The sequence below is a fragment of the Liolophura sinensis genome, chromosome 10 (assembly GCF_032854445.1).
Source record: "Liolophura sinensis isolate JHLJ2023 chromosome 10, CUHK_Ljap_v2, whole genome shotgun sequence".
Lineage (NCBI taxonomy): Eukaryota > Metazoa > Mollusca > Polyplacophora > Chitonida > Chitonidae > Liolophura > Liolophura sinensis.
This window is the reverse complement of record NC_088304.1, coordinates 30331025-30356599: the sequence shown is the minus strand read 5'-3', so window position 1 is coordinate 30356599 and position 25575 is coordinate 30331025. Positions and strand designations below refer to the sequence as shown.

The 25575-nt window shown below is 39.3% G+C and overlaps 1 protein-coding gene across 1 annotated transcript; it reads right to left on the bottom strand.

Annotated features, from left to right (window-relative positions):
* Positions 1 to 938: 938 nt before the first annotated feature.
* LOC135477097 (toll-like receptor 4) lies at positions 939 to 20851 on the bottom strand. The gene is made up of 2 exons (XM_064757251.1): positions 20672 to 20851; positions 939 to 3356 (listed from the first exon to the last, which is right to left on the bottom strand). The coding sequence occupies exons 1-2, from the start codon at positions 20849 to 20851 to the stop codon at positions 939 to 941; spliced, it is 2598 nt and encodes an 865-aa protein (XP_064613321.1).
* Positions 20852 to 25575: the final 4724 nt, after the last annotated feature.

Here is a 25575-nt window from a genome sequence, read left to right as displayed (position 1 = left end):
TGAGGACAGTTACAACAGCAATAGAGACATTTTTAACAAAAACTGGGACAATTGCAGTACCAACAGGGACAGTCTAAACAATAATATGAACTCTTACAATAGCAATTGGGACACTTAGAATAGCAACACGGACAGTCATTCAAGAACCTGAATGCAAACCTAAACTCTGCTTATTCTTCGACTAAGCAATGCTCTCTAAATATATAACAGATGAAAAGTGAATCAAGACGATCTTCCCCACCGATATCAGAGTGAGACGCGCAATTTTAAACCGGAAAATACGTATAAGTTACAGTGTGAAAATTGACATTTAAACACAAATAACTGACACATACTGTCAAAAATAACTTTCAAAAGATTAACTCTTAACAGAATAACAACTCACTTTTGGACTCACAAACATATAACGTAGCCGTGTGTTCATTAGCATTTCGGTACGTGTAATTAGCTTTGGGGCACATGTACATGCTACTGGTGAAATACGCCCACGTCACAGAGTGACATACTCAAACGGGTGAAATGTAATCACGTGTTCTTGTGATAATTGGCATACAATTACAAACGACTACCGAAATAAGACCACTGGATTGTGTGACACTTGGATTGTGGACACACATAGCTGGTGAAATTCGACCGCTTGATAGTGTGTCAGTTGGCATGGGAACATATACAGCGTATTTTTTATAGATCGACAAAATACGGTCAGATCGAGTGATAAATAAATAAGACAGACAAAATACTGGCCTGTTATCTTGGCGTTTCTCTGCTGTATTGAACATAGCTCCACATGTACAAGATCTGTACATGTACAAGACCTTTGAAAGCAGTTTATATCATCACATCTTAAAGCAATCTACGCTCAGCGCACGTTATCCACTGTAACTCAGAACAACATGATATACGAACAAAACTGACAAAAGGATAATCGCTGTTTATGTTTAAGGGCGTGCCATTACTTCTAGGAGTCGATCCCAGAAAATCTCTTCTTCCGTTTGCTCATTTTCCCACATGAGAAAAGTAATGTGTTTCCACAGATTCAGTAACGACTTTGGCATTTCCGTCACCGGGGTCTCTTCCATCATGATCACAATAATGGCGTCCTCACGACCGTCTCTCATCATGCGCATGCCCGCCATTTGAATTTCAAACTCACACCAGTCGCTTCTCAGAAAGGCTCTGGTGATCACCAGGATGACTTTCCGGCTGTTGTTCACGGCGTCTACAATATTCTGTTGTATGCTGACACCTACAGGGAAATCACGATCATGGAGGCAAAGTTTGTAATTGTTCTCAGTTTCCAAAACGTTTCGTAGATCACGACAGGCCCACTGGTAATTCTGCGAATTGTAGGCCACAAATGCGTCAAACTGATAATGTTCCATGGCCAATTCGTCATATACAGGGCCTCTACGACATTTTGTCCTCATCCAGTATTTTATGTTCCATCTGTAACGGTAGCCCAATATTGCCAAGATTACACAGAGAGTTAACAAACAGGATCCAACAACAGAAAATGTCAACCAAAACTTGCTGACGCAGCTGACATCCATATCCTTTACTTTTGACTTTAAGTTCATTATATTTGTCATTGTTCCATTTTCCATTCTGCACGACAGGCTTTCATGATCGAGGATATTGTTAGAATTTGCTAGAACCCAGTGGACAAACAGCAGCGTGTTACAAATACAGAGGAAGGAGTTATTACTAAGAGACAAGATCACCGACTTTTGTCCTTCCAAAGAAGTTGTAGAAGTGACCCACTGCCTTTCCTCTTCGGAAAATGATGAAAGAACATTGACTGTTAAATCCAAATATCGCAGAGACTTAATGTTGAAGAGAGCTAAGGGGATTACGGTTAACTTGTTGTTTCTGAGGATCAAGACTTCGAGGCTGAGAAGTGGCTTAAACAAATCTTTGTGCAGCGTTGTTAAATCGTTGCTCGATAGGTCAAGTGATTTTAGGTTTTTAATAGAGCGGAAGGCAACGCCATATGCATCACGCTCAAAGCCTTCCCTCAGCCTACAGCTTTGTGCAACAAGGACACGTAAGCCCAAAAAAGAGTCAAAAAATGTTGGCTTTAGCAGAGAGCAGTCTATACCAGAAATATTTAACACCTCAACATTCTGCATCCCTGAGATCAACATAAAGCACCCCACGGGTTGGGTGAATGCGAAATCGACATTTCGAAGTTTGTCTGCGTTTTTAAATGTAACATTAATTCTAAAGTGATCACCACTACCAACATAGCTAGCATTCCAAGTTTGGAGTGAAGGTGGGAAGGGAATTGTTAGATGCAATGTATCTGCGGAGCTGAGCAGGGCATGTTTTTTTGCAGGGGACAATGGCTTACTGATTGGCACAAAATACCTTTTCCCAGGGCTGATGTTTAGATAATTGAGGTTTGTTAATCTCAGGAAACCTAAATATAAGAGTTCTTGAGTCGCTATAACTAAATAATTTTCTCCAAGGTTCATCCTTTCGTAACATTCTGGGTACTTAATTTCAAACATGGCATTTATATCCAAGCGGATAATAAAATTGTTACTAAGATCTAGGTCTTGAACACATAAGGTTGCCAAGTGAGCAAACTTATTTCGTGTGATGATTAAATTATCTGGATTCAGACCGCTGTTTATATCGACATTACAGTAAGACAAGGAAAGAAATGTAAAGTTCCTGTAGCGAACGTCGGCAAGTGCAGATAATGCATGATTTAATCCATCAGTTTTGATCCTTAAAATTTTCATGTGAGGGAAATGTTTCAAACTGCCTATTTCAAGCTTTGCACACTCAACTTGTAAGGACATAACTGATAAGTTTCCGAAAACAGCAAACGTTTCATTCGGTGTATCTTGCTCCCTTAAGTTCACCTGTAATGACGAAAGCTGGGACATGGTCAAAATCCCTTGTCCAAAAGGTAACCCATCAATACCATCAATGGCAAGCAATGTCACAGATCCAAGGCTACTGAACAGTTGATCTGGATATCCCTTTGGTAGATCTTTTCTGCCCGTGTTAGCATTGTAGATTATCTTTAGCGTCTCTAACCGCTGAAGTGGTCGAAAGACATTAGGAGGATAGGCTTCGTAGGTTAGCTGAAGATTGTTTTGGTTCAGATTGAGGGACAAGAGCTTTGACAATCCTCTGAAAGCCCATGGTTGTAGGTTTTGTAGTCGGTTACCAGACAGATCCAAGGCCGTCAGAGAGCTCAGGTTGATGAAGGCATCATTGGTTATGGTTCTCAAGAGATTCCAACTTAGGTCTAAACTCTCTGATACTGCCGAAATGTTGCTTGGTACCGTCTGCAATTTACAATGAGATAGGTCCACGTGGCGGCCATCAGTTCTGGTCAGTACCTGAACCATCACAAATAAAGGTAAGTAACAATCCATGAATCCTTGAGGTTGCTGTCAGACCTTAAACTGACGTGAATACTTGAAAGTGCTCCGAAATCAGGTGTAGCCTGTTTAAGTTCTCGCCTTGTCAAGAAATCTTACCTACTACTTGCACACTGGATTCATCCACTGGATTTTCTGAGTTAAATTTCTTTTTTGAAAAAAAAATACCCTATTTATAAAGGATATATTTTTATCACCCCGAATTAGCCTAAGCGTTGAAAAGTATTTACTTTACCAGTTTCTACTAAGGCGCATATGTTCAGTATGCGATGTGTGTCTTAAGAAGACGGTGAATAAAATTTCGACAGCGCCAAATTTAGCTCTATAAATATTTGTACAAAGGAACATCAAAGAGAACCAGTTTTTTTAACGTTTTCATAAAGAAAGAGGACTGTTCATCCAATGAGGAAGGGGCTGTGGGTGACTCAGAGTTACATTCTATGCTTGCATACGCGAAATGTCTTACTTAATACCTCTATTAACAAATAAGCCTTTCAATTCATGTCAACATGTTATGACGGGTAACCTAGATATTGTAAAGAATGATGTCTACGACGTCTGTTGCTGAGAGGTCCGAAGCCGAGAAAAATAAATATGAAGGAAGATAAGCCTTATAAAAGGAAGACAGTAGAACGTTTAGTCCTTGACATTTGACTTGAACTAGTTAAGAAAAAGGTTGACCATATTAATACTAATGCTCATGTGATAGCCAAACACGTTATGGAGGATCGTACATTCGTGAATGAATGAATAAATGATTATGGATATACGCCATATCGGCAATTTTTCAGCCATATCGTGGCAAGGATAGGTTTAAAACAGGAGACAGTGAATGGTTTCCGATACAATGAAGAAAAAGGTTGACCATATTAATACTAATGCTCATGTGACAGCCAAACATGTTACGGAGGATCGTACATTCGTGAATGAATGAATGAATGATTATGGATATACGCCATATCGGCAATTTTTCAGCCATATCGTGGCAAGGATAGGTTTAAAACAGGAGACAGTGAATGGTTTCCGATACAATGAAGAACACTTAACATAAAGCCAAAACAGACGAACATGTTTAAAACTACTTTCTAAAAGAACCAAACCTCAGATAATATTCGAAAACCACAATATAATTATAACTATGTAGACAAACGTATGAATATATGATTTATTTGTATATATTTATTAAGAACTATATTTTATGATATATGGCCTTTATATAATTAATAACAGCATCGCCAGCAATGCTGTCGAAAATATCGAATATAGTGTTGACTGTGTAGAACTTATCGCGAACATGAGCAAAGTCTACACTGCCAACAAGGATATGTTTGATGGCGTATTGAGCATCACATCCAACACACTGTGGGAAAGTGTCCCCCATCAAGAATAAACTTGTGTGTCAAACGAGAATGGCCGATACGACTCCTTGTTAAAACTACTTGGTCTCTGCGAGATACCATGTGTATAAGAATTATAGGGTGAATAGTGTGCAGTATATTACGCACCTGTAAACCCCATTCAATCTACCAAAGGCGAGGAACATATTTAAGAATATTAGACCTGATGTCAGAATAAGGGATCTTAATTTTAGATGTTGATTTAGTAAGGGCGACTTTAGCTTTCCTGTCTATGACTGTGTTTCCATGGATACCAGTATGGCTCGGTATCCAACAGAATATAATATCTTCACCTCTTTTAATTAGTTTTTCTATGTAAGGCTAAAATTTCAAGAATTAACCGATTTAAAAAGTTATTTTGCTGTATTGCTAAAGGGAAGGAGAATGAGTCACTACACATCACTGCCCTCTTGGCACGCCCGGAAAAAACATATGATAAGGCCAAGAGTATAGCTCTGGCTTTGCCTGAGAAGAATGAAGCAGAAGATGGAAGACGTAGAGAAGGGACTCGCTGTTCTAAGACAGCCGCAGCCGCAACTCTGTCGCCATCATTTGACTCATCAGTGTATATAATTTTGTAATCCGGATAATTAGCCTTAATTTCAGCAAAACTTTGCTCAATTACGAGAGGATTTGTATCTGATTTTTTATGATTACGTGGATTAAGTATTAGTTCAGGTTGTGGAAGAAGCCAGGGAGTAGACTCCGAAAAAGACACCCGAGCTATATCCTCTAATTTGATGTTAGCTTGCACAATATGGTCCTGTATACGACGACCAAATGGACGGATCTTGTTGGAACATTTTGTTAAATTTATCTACATATGATGGACTGATGGCAGGGTTTGTTGGATGAGCTTTAAGCTTTGTAGCATATTGAAGGCTCAGTTTTATACGTCGGTTATATAAAGTAGGCTTAATTGCCTCCACGTATAAACTTTTCACTGGTGAAGTTCTAAAAGCACAAAGGCTGAGCCTCAAACTTTGTTGATGGACCAAATCCAACATTTCAAGATATGATTTCCTTGCGGAACCGTAAATGATGGACCCATAGTCCAATTTAGACCTTACCACATGACGATATAGATTTAATAAAACAGATCACTCAGCCCCCCAATCGGTGCTAGACACGACCTTGATAATATCGAGACATTTAGCTTTAAGCATTTTAATATGAGAAATAAACGATAATTTGCGATCAAATATAACCCCTAAAAATTTATTTTCCCCAACTATTTGAACTGGTTCCCAACAAAATTTAAGATCTGGATCTAAACGAAGTTTCGGTTGATGACAAAAGTGCATACCGACGGTTTTAGATGTAGAAAATCTAAACCCGTTGGCAACTGCCCATTTCTCGATCTTATTGAGACAAAGCTGCAGTTGCTGCTCGATGTTATTCAAATTTTTGGCCAGGTAACATATAAGGAAATCACCAACATACAAATAACCCTCTGTACCAGATGTAAGAGTTTAGCCAGACTATTTATTTTGATAATAAACAGGGTGGTGGACAGTCACTGCCCTGAGATACAGAAACTTATAAATTACGTTGTCAGGACCACAAGCAGTATCGTGGGCAGTTTTATGTTCCTCTATATTAAAAGGACGATTATAATCTTCTAAATTCTTAGAAGAAAAGGGCAATTTGATTTTCTCCTTCTGGTTTATAATATGTTGGAATTCTGAAGTATAATTCTCGGAAGAAGATTTCTTGGAAATTGTCTCAGCTAATTTATTGGCTATATCAGATGGAGAGGTTAATATATTATCTCCATCTTTCAAATGCTGGACTTTTGCTTTATTATATTTGCCTTTAAGTTTCTGAACAACGTTCCAGACCTTACGCATGGGTGTTTTTGACGTAATGCCCGAAACAAAGTTCCTCCAACAAGATCGTCTCTTGGACTTGATTAATCGACGAGCTTTAGCTCTAAAATTATGAACCTGGTTTTAATTATTATGAGTAGGACAATGATTAAATCTGCGATCAGCCTTTTTCCGGTCCTTTATGGCTTTACGACAGTCATTGTCGTACCAGGGTTTACTTTTGGATTCGGGATTTGTCAAGGTCTTAGGGATAGTTCTATCAGCCGCTACTAAAGCAAGCTCATTAAATTTTAATATAGGATCATCTACTGCATTGAGAGCTTCTGAAGTGATACCAGCCTCACGAAACATCTCAAATGCGATCCAGTCTGCTTTATCGAATTTCCACCTAGCTACACATTCTAAAGAACTAGAAGTGATATGCTCTAGGATTATAGGAAAGTGATCACTTTCACACAGATCGTAATGTACCTTCCAAGAAAAATCAGGGAGAAGTGATGGGTCTGTGATAATGAGGTCGATAGCAGAATAAGCGCCATTAACCGGATGTAAATAGGTATTAGAACCATCATTGAAATAACACAGTTCCTCCTTCGATAAGAAGTCTTCGACTATCTTACCCTTATTATTTATGGTATTACTGCCCCAAAGGGGGTTATGGGAATTAAAATCTCTCATTAGTACTAAAGGTTTTGGCAACTGTTCTTTTAAATTATGTAATTACAAAACTGACAAAGAAATGTTCGAGGGAATATACACTAAACATAATGTGATTGTTTCAGACCATGAAGCACGAACTGCCACAGCCTCAAGCTCTGTATCCCGAGCAACAGGTCTGTGAATAATATTGTTATTGACAAAGATAGAAGAGCCGCCTGCAGCCCGCTCTTCTCCATTTGAGTAAGTACTGTATAATGAGTAATTTTTAAGAGTTGTCTTATCTTTGTCAGATGTCTTCAGGTGAGTTTCCTGAAGACTAACGGTAATAGGATTTACTGACTGAACAAGCTGTGTTATTTCAATAAAATTTACCTTAAGACCTCGACAATTCCAGTGAATAATTTTGTCTAAAGACATTATGGAGGGGGCTTATGGGGGATTTTTTTTTATGTTTGGACGGCGGACGACCCTTCCGTGGAGATCGGCTGGAAGATCTCCCCGGTGCGGGTGATGTATCCATCACATCCGCATCTGATGTTGAAGGACCAACGTCCTCCAACGATCCAAATCTATTAAAAGTTTAGATTGGGTCCCTAGTGGCCGTAGAGGGACGTTGTGTTGGGTCACTAGGTTTATTAAGTTTATTGTTATTATTTGAAGGTTTATCTCCGGACATATTTTTGTTTTTAGTTTGATTAGGTTAAGGGTTATCGGGTTGGTCAGTATTATTCGCTGGTTTTATCTGTTGTATTGAGGTAGTCTGGGTTGGGGATATATTAAAAGCAGGTCGAACAGTAGGTTCAACAGAAATAGGACAAGGTTTCTGGTTTGCAATGGGCCAAGTCATTATGTTTGAGTAGTAACAGATGCTACCCGCTTGGTCATATTGGCAAATGAAGTCTGCAGTGAAGTATTAGGAGGCGAGACTAGTTTGCGGGCCTCCTGATACGATATATTGTTTTTAGTTTTTATAGTGATTATTTGTTTTTCCGTAAGAAAAAGTGGACAGTCCCTAGAGGAGGCCATGTGAACTCCACCGCAATTGCAACACTTAACTGTGTTGCTGCAGTCGAAACCCTCGTGACCTTCACTGTCACATCGAAAACAAACCAGTTTATTTTTACAATGGCCCTTGCCATGAGCAAAGTTCTGGCAGGTGAAACAACGTGTCGGGTTAGGGATGTATAGATCCACATTGAACCTATACGGGCCAATGTAGATGTATGATGGAACAAAAGTACGATTAAAGGTCAACAGGTATGTATTTAGTTTCAGGATATTACCGGATTTCTTCATTGTGAAGCGCTTTACTCTGGTAACACCCTGATTTCCTCTTCCGAAAGTTCCAAAATATCTTGATCCCGGTCACGAATTATTCCCCGACAGCTATTTAGGGAATTGTGAGGGGATGTATACACAGGTATGTCCGAATTTTTTTTCAAAGATAATAAATTGATTGATTGTTGTTGGCGGAGACATTCAATGAGAATGTCTCCGGACCTTGGCTTTTTCACATTTTTTACAGTTCCAGCTACACCCTGGAGAGCCCTTTGCAAAAGAAAGGGATGGATTTTGGAGGCCGGCTTCTGTTCATTCTTAGTTGAAAGAACAATAAAAGCCGGCCAACTGTACGACCCATTACATTTATCAAACCAGTCCGACAAATCCTCCAACTTCCTCTTTTTGTCGGTACTCGCAGTCGGTACTTGCACCATGGTATGTTTAAACTAACCTTGAAAATGACAAAAATCTCCTTGAATTTCGTTTTCATATACCTGTGCAAACCCTGGTGTAGCTAGGTTGACTTAGTTTACTGAATATAGGCGACTGTCTACAAGAAATTAACTAAAGCATGATACAATATTTAAAATACTGATTTTCATTCACTCGCCCAGAGCATTCAATCCTAGTGTGCCTTGGAACGTCCATTCTTGGTTGACGACTGGTATACGAATGTCCGTTCGACGCACACACTCCTACATACTTATGTTTGAAAGCTTAAACTTGTGCTCGCCTAACTACATACGCTACTAGTTCGTCTGATATCGGAGCAAAGCGTGTTAATAATTTTGTGTCAACACCATTCCTGCAATTTTCTATTTTTCAACCGTTAACGGTGTTGTCTTCTTATTTACGGAACTACTAAGCTGTTTATTAGACCCACAACATTGTAGGTGTCAACGTTCACTACACATGTGCATTGGCGACGGCATGATTTATGCACTCTTTATGCATTTACACGAACAGTTTAGAATAAAACCATAAGTGAGGTACATTGACAAGAGGCTCTTAATTATATTGTATTCCTGCATGAACCGGGACTCGGCATCCTCGAGGCCTGGTCTCTTTGAATTGTTTTAATGTCATTGTACGTTAAATGTGATGACAAGACAGCATTTTGAGTAAATTTAGTCCAGTAACGTCTAATAAATTGCAATAACATCACTGCAATGCGTAGTTCATGGTGCTAGATGTACCATTTATGCATTTACATGAACAGTTAGAATAAAACCCTTGCTGAGGTAAATCGACAAGAGGCTGTATTTCACTGGTTACGTGTGAAAGTTTGCCAGCTATCACACTGTCGTCGTTGCTCTAGTCTTACTCTCTATGCAGTGCATCTTTAAATATACTAGTACAGAAAAGGGTGTCATTCCACCGAACATATGAATCGTGGTAAACATTTATAACGCAGAATTTCAGAAAGGGCACTCTGTACTTTCCATCATTTAGTAGTTCACCCAGTTTTTATTCCATAATGCATATGCTTTGCACCGCCATGGACTAATAAGTCTATAATCACTTATCTCCAGTTACACTTGTGTTAGTTGATGGGTGATGATCATATAAGACTTTCTTTTCCAGAACTTTTCTCAGTCATGTTGAGAAAGCAGGGCCAGTGTCGTGTTCCGCAGATCTGAGATTGATCTGACGACAGCTCGTTTTACCTCAGCTCTTTAGCGTTTGGAGGTACATGTAATAGTGTATGTTGTAGAGGTATGGCTTACCATTAGATCAGGACCGTAAAAATAGAAACTACAAGGTGTGTGAGTCAAACTCAAAGTATTTGTGTAACACAGTCTGTGATAAAAATGGATATTGGGAATTCTAATTGGAGATTTGTTTTTGGCTATTCTGAACGGGCCTGCTCTGAATTACCTCCCTTGTTTCATGTACACGACAGAGACTGCGACGTGAGATTTGTTTTTGATGCGTGAAACTACGAGAGGTTCGACGTAGCCTATTAAAGTATGTTGAATATGGGCGTAGCCAAAAGAGTGAGAAATATTTTTAAGGCAACAGAACGTAGAAACAAAAACCCATGAAATTGGCCCTGAGTGTCGCAAAATTTGATGTGTTCAGCTGAAGAGTTCGCCGAAACAGTCTGTTGTATTTAATTAGGGGCAGGATCTTAAAATTATCTCTGAATGGCTTTAAAAAATGCGTAACGTTTATTCTGGACTTCCAAATACATGTAGGGTTACAAAATAAAAATCAGTCTTAACGCTAGATCTTCAACCAGCTTGTGAAACTTGCCATTTGTCACTTACTGAGATCCCACCTAAAAACAGTTTACTCCTTAAAACTCACCTTTCAAGCGGGAGAGAGACCTCAAGGGAGGAAATTCGGTGCATGATTGCATGACTGAGTTATCTGATATACTTTTACCATCCTTCTTGCATATAGTGACTTGTGTAGACGTCCATGTTTTTTGAAATAACAATTAGCAGTGATTTCGAGAAATTGGTAAACTCTCTTCTTTCAACAACAGTATGGTATTACATATCTTCTGGGAGACCAAGCTGAAGTACGCAAGCTCAAGGCGTTTTAAGTGTATAGCCTGCTAACCATCCAAACTTTCAAGACGAATGCTGGAAACCATACTGCAAATCTTTAACACTAAAGGTTTACAATAGGCAAAATGGAATGCTACTCTGGGGACCCTGTCTTATCAATACGCCTACATGGTCTGATATCCGAATGTTACAACCCCATTGCTGTAGCTTATTGTTAAAAACTGTATACCTTGAAAGCTAGGTACTCGAACTCGGTCCCTTAAAATTTTTGGTTCAGCACTCAACGTAAAAGAATAGGTCAAAAACCGGAGCGCGCGCTACAAGTGAACACTGTGAGCAAATCCAAGTCATATCTGGGGTATTCCATGTGGTGCTCAAAAGAGGTCGCACTGTATGCAATGTAATGATGCCATTAAGACCTGGCTCAGCCGGTGAAGGAGATATACCGTCGTTATATAACGTGAATAATCACCGTAGAGATGCCAAACACAAACCTACAGATAAACCTCAAGTCGGCCAATTCGAATATGTTTATTTATTTTTTTATTTGATCGGTGTTTTACGCCGTGCTCAAGAATATAGCACTTATACGACGGCGGCCATCATTATGGTGGAAGGAAACCCGGAAGAGCCAGAAGGAAGCTGACGACCATCCGCAGGTTGCTGCAAGACCTTCCCACAGTATACAGCATGGAGAGAAAAACCAAAATAGTGACGACAATGTCATAGGTGGCAAATGGTCACACGTGTCTGGTGAAAAACGGCGCCCTGGCAGTTTACCTTAGTTAGGGTTTTATTGTAACTGTAAATGTATAAATATTAGCAAATTACTCCCCCTCCCCCCTGGCTCGATGGCTTAAGCAGAATTAGGTTAAATGCAGTGATATGAATTGCAATTTATTAGACGTCACTGGTCCAGAATTACTCAAAATGCTGTGTTATCACATTTAACATACAATCAAATCAAATGATATCAGTCACTACTAAACCATTAAATGATTCTCACGTGTAGTATTCTAGGCGAACTCTGTGACATGTTTATCGATTTTCGTGGGTTTACGTTTTGTCCTTTGTGCCAGTGAACAAGGAAGGCTTCTTGCTATGTACAGGTCGCATCCTGAGCAACTATCCAATAGAACAGCCTTCCCCAGTGAAAAGTTTTAGGGGAATTCCCTCCCCATTCCTTAGTACGTGAAGACTGGGAAGTAAAAAGACACTCTCCAACATTTTCACAATGTGATCATAGAGCAAATCGTGCCTGATCTTCAGGGCCCTCCTTTAATTTAGAATTTCTCTAAGAGCCTTTGTCAATCTGTCAAAGAAAGGGGAGCAATGGTGCGGAATGTTCCAAGGAATTTCACTTCATATACCTTATTACCTGGACTACAGAAAACAAGAAGATACTTTATAACCTTTCACGATGTGGCCACGGGACGAGTCGTTTCCGTTTATTCACGACCTCCTTTTACATAACTAAACTTACAATACCCTTGATAAATCGCACATCCTCATAACAGGCATAACAAAGTGAATTTAACATTCGTATGACAATTTGTAAGTGTCTGTCTCAGCGTTTCTTAACGTTCATTTATATAATTAAGATGTACACCCTAGAAAGAAAAACCAGAGCAGCAGCGACAGTGTGATAAACCTACAGCCAAGAAAAAAACCCAGAGCACCGGCGACAGTGTGATAGATGTGATATGGTCACACGTAACTGGTGAAATACGTTCTCACGTCAATTTAACTCAGGTTGGGCTTTGTTCTCACTGTTAATGAAAATGCAATATAGTAGCAAACTACACACCCCCTTGCAAGATGGCTTATAAGGTGAATTAGGTGGAAAAAAAGGCAGTGATGTGATTGCAATTTATTAGTCGTCACATGTCTAGAATTACTAAGAATACTGTGTTATCATCACACATCGACTTTAGTTCAGTGTTGTGTGGTAATTTAGTATGATCTTATTCACTTTAACGAAAAATCGGCAAAATATTGACGACCACATTTACGACTAACTTTTCGCACATTTTCCTCTCAACTGTCTGTAATATTTATGTTTTCTCCACTTTTAATTCCATAAGTTGGTTTGTGAAGACGAATACTTCCTTGTCTCCGTCGGGGTCAAAAATATTAAATGAACGTTGCTCCTCTATTTCCAACTTGCCCAACAAAGATATGTTTGGATATTTAGGTCATATTTATGCAGCCTTAAGCACCAACAAATGGGTAATTCCCTAGCGTGACGACGCCCGTTAAACAAACTACCTTATTTGTCTGCTTGACTGAATGTATTAGACACATACGCCCAATACTTACATTAACATGAGATTAAGGCAATGCTATTCTCTGTATGCCCTGGAATGACTTAACTATCTTAAGAGCTAAAGGTTATTGAAACTTTCCTCGGCAGGCTTGTGCTTTTTAAAGTATTGATGTAATTACATCGAACTGCAACGCCTAAAGTTTATATCGTCTTGATCCAGATTACACGCGATTTGGTTTTTGCAGACGCATCACTCTCTCGTGAAAACAAGGGGACTAGCATCTTTCGATCTAAATCTGGAAAACACAGTAAGATGAATGTACAGAAGAAAACATCACAAAACTTACAAGATGATAAATGTAACTGTATTCACTTTTCCGAGATTACAAGGCGGTGGATAACTAAGGTGGCACTTACAATATACAGCTACAATAACCATAGGAACAGTTTTAACAACAATATGGATACAAATAACTGACACATACTGTCACAAATAACTTTTAAAACATAAACTTTTAACAGCATAACAACTCACTTTTGGACTCACAAACATATAATGTAGCTGTGTGGTAATTAACATTGTAATTAGCTCCGGGACACATGTTCATGGATATGATCACGTGTTCTTGTGACAAATGGCATACAATCACACACAACTGCCGAAATTCGACCACTGGATTGTATGACACTTGATACGTGGACACACATAATCGGTGAAATTCAACCGCTTGATAGTGTGTCAGCTGTCATAAGAAAATTTAAAACGACAAAATACGGCCGGGTCGAGCGACAAATAAATGACACGGGCGAAATACTGGCCTGTTAATTGTGCCTAAACATGGCGTTTGGCTGGTGTATTGGACATGGCACTTCACTGAGCTGCAGGGTGTATTTCAGGCCACGGAGCGGTGTATAACCAAATTGCTCTTACAAACATAAAAATGCTTCCGCAGGCAACAGACCCCAATTCATTACTGTGTCATGTAACCACCTACTAAACTGTTGGTGATGTGTTTTAGTTAAGGGTAAACACCAAATACAACAGAGAGCAAATTGAGAGAAACAAGACCCAACACAAAATAGGCGCAGTAAGTGAACTGTCATACACGGTAGAATTATGTTGGAAGTCTTCAAGATGCCTTACTGACATACCGGTATGCATTTGGCATTACTGACAGTAGCGAAGGATTGGGGGAACGAATGAAGTAGAGAACGCGTTTCCCAGGTTATAAGTTTAATAACAAAAGAAAATGTTCCAGAAGAAAGCATGCCTACACATAGCAATACTGTCTTGTCTGAGGGCGTTCCAGAACCTGCTGAAGCCTTTTTGTTCTGAAAATCTTTTCGTCAGTTTGCTCATAAGTATTCTCTTACCACTGATTCAGTAACGATATCATATTAAACATACATACTCCATGATTCAGGCCACATGTACGTGGCAAAGATGTTGTCACATGTTTGCTAAGGCTTTTGCATTCGTGAGCTAAATCTGTCCATACATGTGAAGAAAATGAACAAAATACTAAAATAATAAGAATCCATGGTGCACTCTTTTTTGTGGAGATTTGCCAAAAATACGGAAAAATATATTTAAGAAAAATAGAAAAGAAGAAAAAATTTCCAAGTTAGAACACAAGCATCACAGCCATGAGCGATGTGTTTTGTAATGTGCCAATAGCGAAATAGCGATGTGCATGGCGATGTGCCACAAAACATATCACACATAGCTGTGAGCTTTGTCTTGTTCGTCTGAAAGCAAATCAGTCTAGCCTTTGTGGTACGTCACTGTTACAGTACTGTCACATCATAATGACATACTCTACGCGTATTATCCACCCATCCTACGCACATCTTGATCGGATTTGCTTTCCCGTTTCTCGGCGAGGTTTAGTAGTGTCAGTGGAAATGTAATATCATAACCGGATTTCTCGGACGACTGAAGATGGTATAGCTTCTCGCCAAAAGCTGTACTAGTATTATAAATTATTCATTGGTGTGCATGAATTACCATGTATAAGTTTTGTTGTAACTAGACAAAACATTTAGCATTAGATTCACTTCCTGATCAATTTTTCACTGAAAAATATGTGTATTTAAGTTATCGTTTTGCTTTGCGGATGAACTCAGCCTACATATTATCATGATGATGCGAGAATTAGCAACCACGCTGGGCACTAGACCTTTCCGTTTGTGAATATTTGTTTATTCTGATGGTGCAATCAAGGTTAGTGTTGAACAACCCGATATTAGCTATTAATTAGATAAGTTTATGTGTGAATCCCGGTGTATGTCGTAAAACTCTACGCGGGCGATGTTTAGATCCTACGCCCATCATACGCAGATGTTACACCCATCGTGACTCTATGACCTACGTATGATGTGAACATCGTCCTCCGATAATGCGCCGTTCTTAAGAGCAATATGATTACCAGACATGTGGTTGGGATCGAACAGCACTGTGACTGCAATGTTAGAGTTTTATGCATTGCAAAGCGTACATCGAAAACATAGCAATAGTGTATTCCGGATTACATATGATGTATGTCTGGATTATCTACACAAAACAAGGACAGCACGAAAGCGAAAATAGATTCTAATTATTTCAGTACTTTGTTGATTTTGTAGAGAATGTTATTTTCTTTTCTGGACTGGACGCGGGAAGGCAAAATCCTTTACAAGTATGTGAAAATCACTTTTGTCACGTACATGTAGCCTGCACGTGAGGCGCATAAAATTATGATGCAAAGGTCACACCTCTAAAGAGATATGTTTTTTGGGGTACAGCACAAAGCTCATAGCTCTAAGTATGAAATGGCCCACGAGATCAACAGTTCCTTTTGTCGGTGTATCTGTTGATGCTACTGGGTGTGTACGGTGAAACCTTTTCAGAATATGCACGAACCGTGGCAAAGAGGTAAGCTGGCAACATGCCGGATTTCACACTGTCGTCACTTCCCTGATTTTTCTCTTCATGTTGGGTCCTTTAAATTATAATAATTACAAATGATAAAAAGCTGAGACCGTAACCTCTGACAGTAGGAAGAAGGTGACATACGAATGTAATGCTTAAAGGCAGTACTTTCACTACATACATGCTCGGCCAGACAACTTTTTTTTTGTGGAAACGACGTCATTGTAAATTTGTCCCAATGAAAGAACATTTTCATATTTTGAATATAGGTGTTGAACTGGGGAAGAAATATAAATCACAATGGCAAGGATAGTACCGCCTAAGCGCGAATACCTCCTTTAGCACACGTAAAATACCACCGAGTGATTCATACCGTGGCTGCTAGTGTTTGTGGCTTTCTTTCAGGGTGACATTCGTCAAACTCGTCTATGACAGTTTAAGCACTATGTGTCGTATCAAGACGTTTTCGAGCTCTTTTGTGCCCTTTCTATTCACTGTGAGCGCTTTAACTATGCATTATTGTGAAAAGAGCAAGATATTTAAACTAGCGTCAAAGTACTTTACAAACAAGTCCAGTTTTTAATAGAAACGCATTTAGAGGATAGGAAAGCCGGGAAAGAATGTTTCCCTTATACGAAGGCAGGCAGTTTTACAAACAGACAAAACCGGAGTGCTTGAGAAAACCACCGAGCTTTGGCATATTACTGACAGTTTCCCACATGTGACGCACTTCAACGAACATCGTCGATTTGTTATTGTCATTAAGGAACCGAGGAATTTACAAATTCACTGTTGAAGACCAGGTTTTAGCGAATGATTTTGGCTTCAATATTGCAGGCATGTCGTGCCAAGCCGCATTTGAACCCTCACGCTGTGTGTCCTAGCTAGCGCCAGTAACGACAAGACCACAAGCAGTTCCCTCTCCATGAGAAGCTCTCATCGAGTTTACATTTCTGGCTCGGTTCATATGTAGTATTAGCATTAAATTTGGCATGGACAGAGTGCACGTAATCTCTGCCACCGATTCATAACTGTGTCTAATTATGCTTAACACGGGAATATATGAGCTGTATAGTCATCGTGTTGTATGTAAACGCGTGTATGCTTGAGGATTTACCATTTTACGATGTCCTTAGCCATTTTTCAGTCATATGACCAAATAGGCGTCGTTAGACGTGTGTCCATATACTGTGTCTTAATGTGGTAGGGCGAGCCCATGCCGTTAAAATTATGCCTCTACTCAAATATCATATCAGACACCATGCATGAACACCCCGCACAGTTACATTATACTAACACCGGACCAACCAGTCCTGTTTCCTTGTTCTAACCTCTCAGCGCTGAGCGAAAGTACCATTTGTAATGTTTGGTGTGACCCGACCCGGGTTTGATCTCCAGTCTCCCAACACCGAGACGTACACTATAACCAATACACCACCGAAGCTGTAGATCATCATCTTGAATTATATCGCCGCGTAGATCAATGAACAGTTGCAATCAAAGTGCAGTGGAGATACATATTCTGATTATCGACAACTTAAAAACTAGCAATGTACACGATTTGGATACTGATTTCATTTATCTCAAACATTCCTAATGTCCACCCTATATCAGTGGATACTGCTGACTGCTTCCCTTTTCACGAATCTATCTTAATTTCATACTTTTTATACTTTCTTAGTGTTTGTTTAAAAAGTTGGAATTAGTCTTGCGATTATTAAGCCGGAACGTCCATTTTACTTAACGACTGGTATACTTTAGACTGTTTTGGCTGCCACGGTTTAATCCATCAGTTTTAATCTTCAAACTTTTCAAATGAGGGAAATGTTTCAAACTGCGCGGTTCCAAGTCTGAGCCCTCAATTGATAGGTTCGCAAACACAGCCAGCGCTTCTTCCTGTAACCTCCCAGCAAGTTAACCTGTAAAGATTTCAGATAAGACGTGTAAAAATCCTCGCCCAGAGGGTAGTTAATGCGATCAATGGCAAGCAGCGTCACAGGTCCAAGGCTACTAAACAGTTGATCTGTATTTCCCTTTGGACAGTTTTTCTGTCATTGTTAGCATTGTAGATTATCTTGAGCATCTCTAACCACTGAAGTGGACGAAAGATATAAGGCGGATAGGCTTTGTAGGTTAACTGAATCTTGTTATGGTTCAGATTAAGAGACGTGTGTTTTTTACAACCCTCTGTAAGCGCCTGATTCTAGGCGACACAGTTTACGTAGAAAGGGTATTTGAATATATTTTTCTGTGGTGTGTATTTGGAACTACCTATTGTTACTGTGTAGTTAATACTTAATTTTTATAATTTAATTCCATAAATTGGTTTTCAAGATTAATACTGCCTTGTCTCGGTCGACGTCATAAATATTGAATGCGCGTTGGTCCTCTATTATCTTTTCATCCTACCTTTCCAGCAAAGATATGTTTGGCCTGGTGGTTAGTGTGCCAGCACACTACGATGACTAAGCAGCTCTCTGACCAATACAAGCGCTGTGAGTTACTGGGATCTGCCCGGTTTCCTCTTCTCACAATAATGCTAGTCATCGTTTTATAAGTAAACCATTTTTGCGTTTGGCGTAAATCCCAACCAGATAAATCAAATCCAAGTCATGTTTGACACCTTTCCATTGCTAAGTTAGCTCTCTGCGCTGTGTAAGCAATGTTTAATAGTTTACTTTAGCTAGGTCATATTTAGGTAGCCTCATGTTACCAGGCAAAAGCGTGACGACTACCTTATTTGTCTGCTCGACTGAAAGAATTAGACGCAGATGCCCAATATTTACATTCAAATCAGTTTAACACGATGCTATCCTTTGTTTGCCCTTAAATGACTTCCCTGTCTTCCGAGCTAAAGATTTCTGAAACTCTCCTCGGCACACTTGTGCTTTTTATAGCATGGATGTGATTACATATAACTGCTACCTCTCACAAATGCTCTAAGTTTGATGTCGTCTTGACCCGGATTACATGCGATTCGGTTTTTGCACACACATGACTCTCTCGTAAAGACAAGGGGACAAGCATCTTCCGAAGTAAATTTGGAAAACACAGGAAGACGATTGTACAGAAGGAAACATTACAAAAGTTACAACATGATAAATGTAACTGTATTTACTTTTCCGGGATTACAAGGCGGTGGACAACTACAGTGGCATTTACAATATGTAGAATAGGTGCGACATTAAAACCCAAGCATACATACAATTACAAAAGTAGATAGGACTTAATGCGACTGAATAATAACTTTTGACTACTGCGATCCAAACCATTACAACTATACGCATGGAATCAACTTTACCTCTGATTAGGGTGACAAATCTAATATCACCTACACTAATTACAATAACGCACAGGCAGGACTAATGATTACAGCTGTACTTCTGTCCTCACTTTTAGAAACAATATGGACATATACAATGGCAACAGGAACAGTTTTAGCAACAATATCGACAGTGTCAACAGCAATAGAGACATTTTTAACAACAACTGGGACAATTGGCAGTACCAACAGGGACAGTCTAAACAGTAATATGAACTCTTACAATAGCAATTGGGACACTTAGAATAGCAACACGGACAGTCATTCAAGAACCTGAATGCAAAACTTAAATTCTGCTTATTCTTCGACTAAAGCAATGCTCTCTAAATATATAACAGATAAAAAGTGAATCAAGAGGATCTTCCCCACCGATATCAGAGTGAGACTTGCGCCAATTTAAACCGGAAAATACGTATAAGTTACAGTGTGAAAATTGACATTTAAACACAAATAACTGGCACATACTGTCAAAAAATAACTTTCAAAAGATTAACTCTTAACAGTATAACAACTCACTTTTGGATCACAAACATATAACGTAGCCGTGTGTTCATTAGCATTTCGGTACGTGTAATTAGCTTTGGGGCACATGTACATGCTACTGGTGAAATACGCCCACGTCACAGAGTGACATACTCAAAACGGGTGAAATGTAATCACGTGTTCTTGTGATAATTGGCATACAATTACAAACGACTACCGAAATAAGACCACTGGATTGTGTGACACTTGGATTGTGGACACAACATAGCTGGTGGAAATTCGACCGCTTGATAGTGTGTCAGTTGGCATGGGAACATATACAGCGTATTTTTTATAGATCGACAAAATACGGTCAGATCGAGTTGATAAATAAATAAGACAGGACAAAATACTGGCCTGTTATCTTGGCGTTTCTCTGCTGTATTGAACATAGCTCGACATGTACAAGATGTGTACATGTACAAGACCTTTGAAAGCAGCTTATATCATCACATCTTAAAGCAATCTACGCTCAGCGCACGTTATCCACTGTAACTCAGAACAACATGATATACGAACAAAACTGACAAAAGGATAATCGCTGTTTATGTTTAAGGGCGTGCCATTACTTCTAGGAGTCGATCCCAGAAAATCTCTTCTTCCGTTTGCTCATTTTCCCACATGAGAAAAGTAATGTGTTTCCACAGATTCAGTAACGACTTTGGCATTTCCGTCACCGGGGTTTCTTCCATCATGATCACAATAATGGCGTCCTCACGACCGTCTCTCATCATGCGCATGCCCGCCATTTGAATTTCAAAACTCACACCAGTCGCTTCTCAGAAAGGCTCTGGTGATCACCAGGATGACTTTCCGGCTGTTGTTCACGGGCGTCTACAATATTCTGTTGTATACTGACACCTACAGGGAAATCACGATCATGGAGGCAAAGTTTGTAATTGTTCTCAGTTTCCAAAACGTTTTCGTAGATCACGACAGGCCCACTGGTAATTCTGCGAATTGTAGGCCAACAAATGCGTCAAACTGATAATGTTCATGGCCAATTCGTCATATACAGGACCTCTACGACATTTCGTCCTCATCCAGTATTTATGTTCCATCTGTAACGGTAGCCCAATATTGCCAAGATTACACAGAGAGTTAACAAACAGGATCCAACAACAGAAAATGTCAACCAAATCTTGCTGACGCAGCAGACATCTATATCCTTTATTATTGACTTTAAGTTCATTATATTTGTCATTGTTCCATTTTCCATTCTGCACGACAGGCTTTTCATGATCGAGGATATTGTTAGAATTTGCTAGAACCCAGTGGACAAACGGCAGCGTGTTACAAATACAGAGAAAGGAGTTATTACTAAGAGACAAGATCACCGACTTTTGTCCTTCCAAAGAAGTTGTAGAAGTGACCCACTGCTTTCCTCTTCGGAAAATGATGAAAGAACAATTGACTGTTAAATCCAAATATCGAAGAGACTTAATGTGAAGAGAGCTAAGGGGATTACGGTTAACTTGTTGTTTCTGAGGATCAAGACTTCGAGGCTGAGAAGTGGCTTAAACAAATCTTTGTGCAGCGTTGTTAAATCGTTGCTCGATAGGTCAAGTGATTTTAGGTTTTTAATAGAGCGGAAAGCAACGCCATGTGCATCACGCTCAAAGCCTTCCCTCAGCCTACAGCTTTGTGCAACAAGGACACGTAAGCCCGAAAAAGAGTCAAAAAATGTTGGCTTTAGCAGAGAGCAGTCTATACCAGAAATATTTAACACCTCAACATTCTGCATCCCTGAGATCAACATAAAGCACCCCACGGATTGGGTGAATGCCAAGTCGACATTTCGAAGTTTGTCTGCGTTTTTAAATGTAACATCAATTCTAAAGTGATCACCACTACCAACATAGCTAACATTCAAAGTTTGGAGTGAAGGTGGGAAGGGAATTGTTAGATGCAATGTATCAGCGGAGCTGAGCAGGGAATGTTTTTTTGCAAGGGACAATGGCTTACTGATTGGCACAAAATACCTTTTCCCAGGGCTGATGTTTAGATAATTGAGGTTTGTTAATCTCAGGAAACCTAAATATAAGAATCCTTGAGTCGCTACAACTAAATAATTTTCTCCAAGGTTCATCCTTTCGTAACATTCTGGGTACTTAATTTCAAACATGGCATTTATATCCAAGCGGATAATAAAATTGTTACTAAGATCTAGGTCTTGAACACATAAGGTTGCCAAGTGAGCAAACTTATTTCGTGTGATGATTAAATTATCTGGATTCAGACCGCTGTTTATATCGACATTACAGTAAGACAAGGAAAGAAATGTAAAGCTCCTGTAGCGAACGTCGGCAAGTGCAGATAATGCATGATTTAATCCATCAGTTTTGATCCTTAAAATTTTCATGTGAGGGAAATGTTTCAAACTGCCTATTTCAAGCTTTGCACACTCAACTTGTAATGACATAACTGATAAGTTTCCGAAAACAGCAAACGTTTCATTCGGTGTATCTTGCTCCCTTAAGTTCACCTGTAATGACGAAAGCTGGGACATGGTCAAAATCCCTTGTCCAAAAGGTAACCCATCAATACCATCAATGGCAAGCAATGTCACAGATCCAAGGCTACTGAACAGTTGATCTGGATATCCCTTTGGTAGATCTTTTCTGCCCGTGTTAGCATTGTAGATTATCTTTAGCGTCTCTAACCGCTGAAGTGGTCGAAAGACATTAGGAGGATAGGCTTCGTAGGTTAGCTGAAGATTGTTTTGGTTCAGATTGAGGGACAAGAGCTTTGACAATCCTCTGAAAGCCCATGGTTGTAGGTTTTGTAGTCGGTTACCAGACAGATCCAAGGCCGTCAGAGAGCTCAGGTTGATGAAGGCATCATTGGTTATGGTTCTCAGGAGATTCCAACTTAGGTCTAAACTCTCTGATACTGCCGAAATGTTGCTTGGTACCGTCTGCAATCTACAATGAGATAGGTCCACGTGGCGGCCATCAGTTCTGGTCAGTACCTGAACCATCACAAATAAAGGTAAGTAACAATCCATGAATCCTTGAGGTTGCTGTCAGACCTTAAACTGACGTGAATACTTGAAAGTGCTCCGAAATCAGGTGTAGCCTGTTTAAGTTCTCGCCTTGTCAAGAAATCTTACCTACTACTTGCACACTGGATTCATCCACTTTTCTGAGTTAAATTTCTTTTTTGAAAAAAAAACACCCTATTTATAAAGGATATATTTTTATCACCCCGAATTAGCCTAAGCGTTGGAAAGTATTTACTTTACCAGTTGCTACTAAGGCCCATATGTTCTGTATGCGATGTGTGTCTTAAGAAGACGGTGAATAAAATTTCGACAGCGCCAAATTTTGCTCTATAAATATTTGTACAAAGAAGCATCAAAGAGAACCAGTTTTTTTAACGTTTTCATAAAGAAAGAGGACTGTTCATCCCATGAGGAAGGGGCTGTGGGTGACTCTGAGTTACATTCTTTGCTTGCATAAGCGAAATGTCTTACTTACTACCTCTATTGACAAATAAGCCTTTCAATTCATGTCAACATGTTATGACGGGTAACCTAGATATTGTAAAGAATGATGTCTACGACGTCTGTTGCTGAGAGGTCCGAAGCCGAGAAAAATAAATATGAAGGAAGATAAGCCTTATAAAAGGAAGACAGTAGAACGTTTAGTCCTTGACATTTGACTTGAACTAGTTAAGAAAAAGGTTGACCATATTAATACTAATGCTCATGTGACAGCCAAACACGTTATGGAGGATCGTACATTCGTGAATGAATGAATGATTATGGATATACGACATATCGGCAATTTTTCAGACATATCGTGGGAAGGATAGGTTTAAAACAGGAGACAGTGAATGGTTTCCGATACAATGAAGAACACTTAACATAAAGCCAAAACAGACGAACATGTTTGAAACTACTTTTTAAAAGAACCAAACCTCAGATAATATTCGAAAACCACAATATAATTATAACTATGTAGACAAACGTATGAATATATGATTTATTTGTATATATTTATTAAGAACTATATTTTATGATATATGGACTTTATATAATTTATAACAGCATCGCCAGCAATGCTGTCGAAAATATCGAATATAGTGTTGACTGTGTAGAACTTATCGCGAACATGAGCAAAGTCTACACTGCCAACAAGGATATGTTTGATGGCGTATTGAGCATCACATCCAACACACTGTGGGAAAGTGTCCCCCATCAAGAATAAACTTGTGTGTCAAACGAGAATGGCCGATACGACTCCTTGTTAAAACTACTTGGTCTCTGCGAGATACCATGTGTATAAGAATTATAGGGTGAATAGTGTGCAGTATATTACGCACCTGTAAACCCCATTCAATCTACCAAAGGCGAGGAACATATTTAAGAATATTAGACCTGAAGTCAGAATAAGGGATCTTAATTTTAGATGTTGATTTATTAAGGGCGACTTTAGCTTTCCTGTCTATGACTGTGTTTCCATGGATACCAATATGGCTCGGTATCCAACAGAAGATAATATCTTCACCTCTTTTAATTAGTTTTTCTATGTAAGGCTAAAATTTCAAGAATTAACCGATTTAAAAATTTATTTTGCTGTATTGCTAAAAGGAAGGAGAATGAGTCACTACACATCACTGCCCTCTTGGCACGCCCGGAAAAAACATATGATAAGGCCAAGAGTATAGCTCTGGCTTTGCCTGAGAAGAATGAAGCAGAAGATGGAAGACGTAGAGAAGGGACTCGCTGTTCTAAGACAGCCGCAGCCGCAACTCTGTCGCCATCATTTGACTCATCAGTGTATATAATTTTGTAATCCGGATAATTAGCCTTAATTTCAGCAAAACTTTGCTCAATTACGAGAGGATTTGTATCTGATTTTTTATGATTACGTCGATTAAGTATTAGTTCAGGTTGTGGAAGAAGCCAGGGAGTAGACTCCGAAAAAGACACCCGAGCTATATCCTCTAATTTGATGTAGCTTCCACAATATGGTCCTGTATACGACGACCAAACGGACGGATCTTGTTGGAACATTTTGTTAAATTTATCTACATATGATGGACTGATGGCAGGGTTTGTTGGATGAGCTTTAAGCTTTGTAGCATATTGAAGGCTCAGTTTTATACGTCGGTTATATAAAGTAGGCTTATTTGCCTCCATAGTCCAATTTAGACCTTACCAGATAACAATATAGATTTAATAAAACAGATCACTCAGCCCCCCCAATCGGTGCTAGACACGACCTTGATTATATCGAGACATTTAGCTTTAAGCATTTTAATATGAGAAATAAACGATAATCTGCGATCAAATATAACCCCTAAAAATTTATTTTCCCCAACTATTTGAACTGGTTCCCAACAAAATTTAAGATCTGGATCTAAACGAAGTTTCGGTTGATGACAAAAGTGCATACCAACAGTTTTAGATGTAGAAAATCTAAACCCGTTGGCAACTGCCCATTTCTCGATCTTATTGAGACAAAGC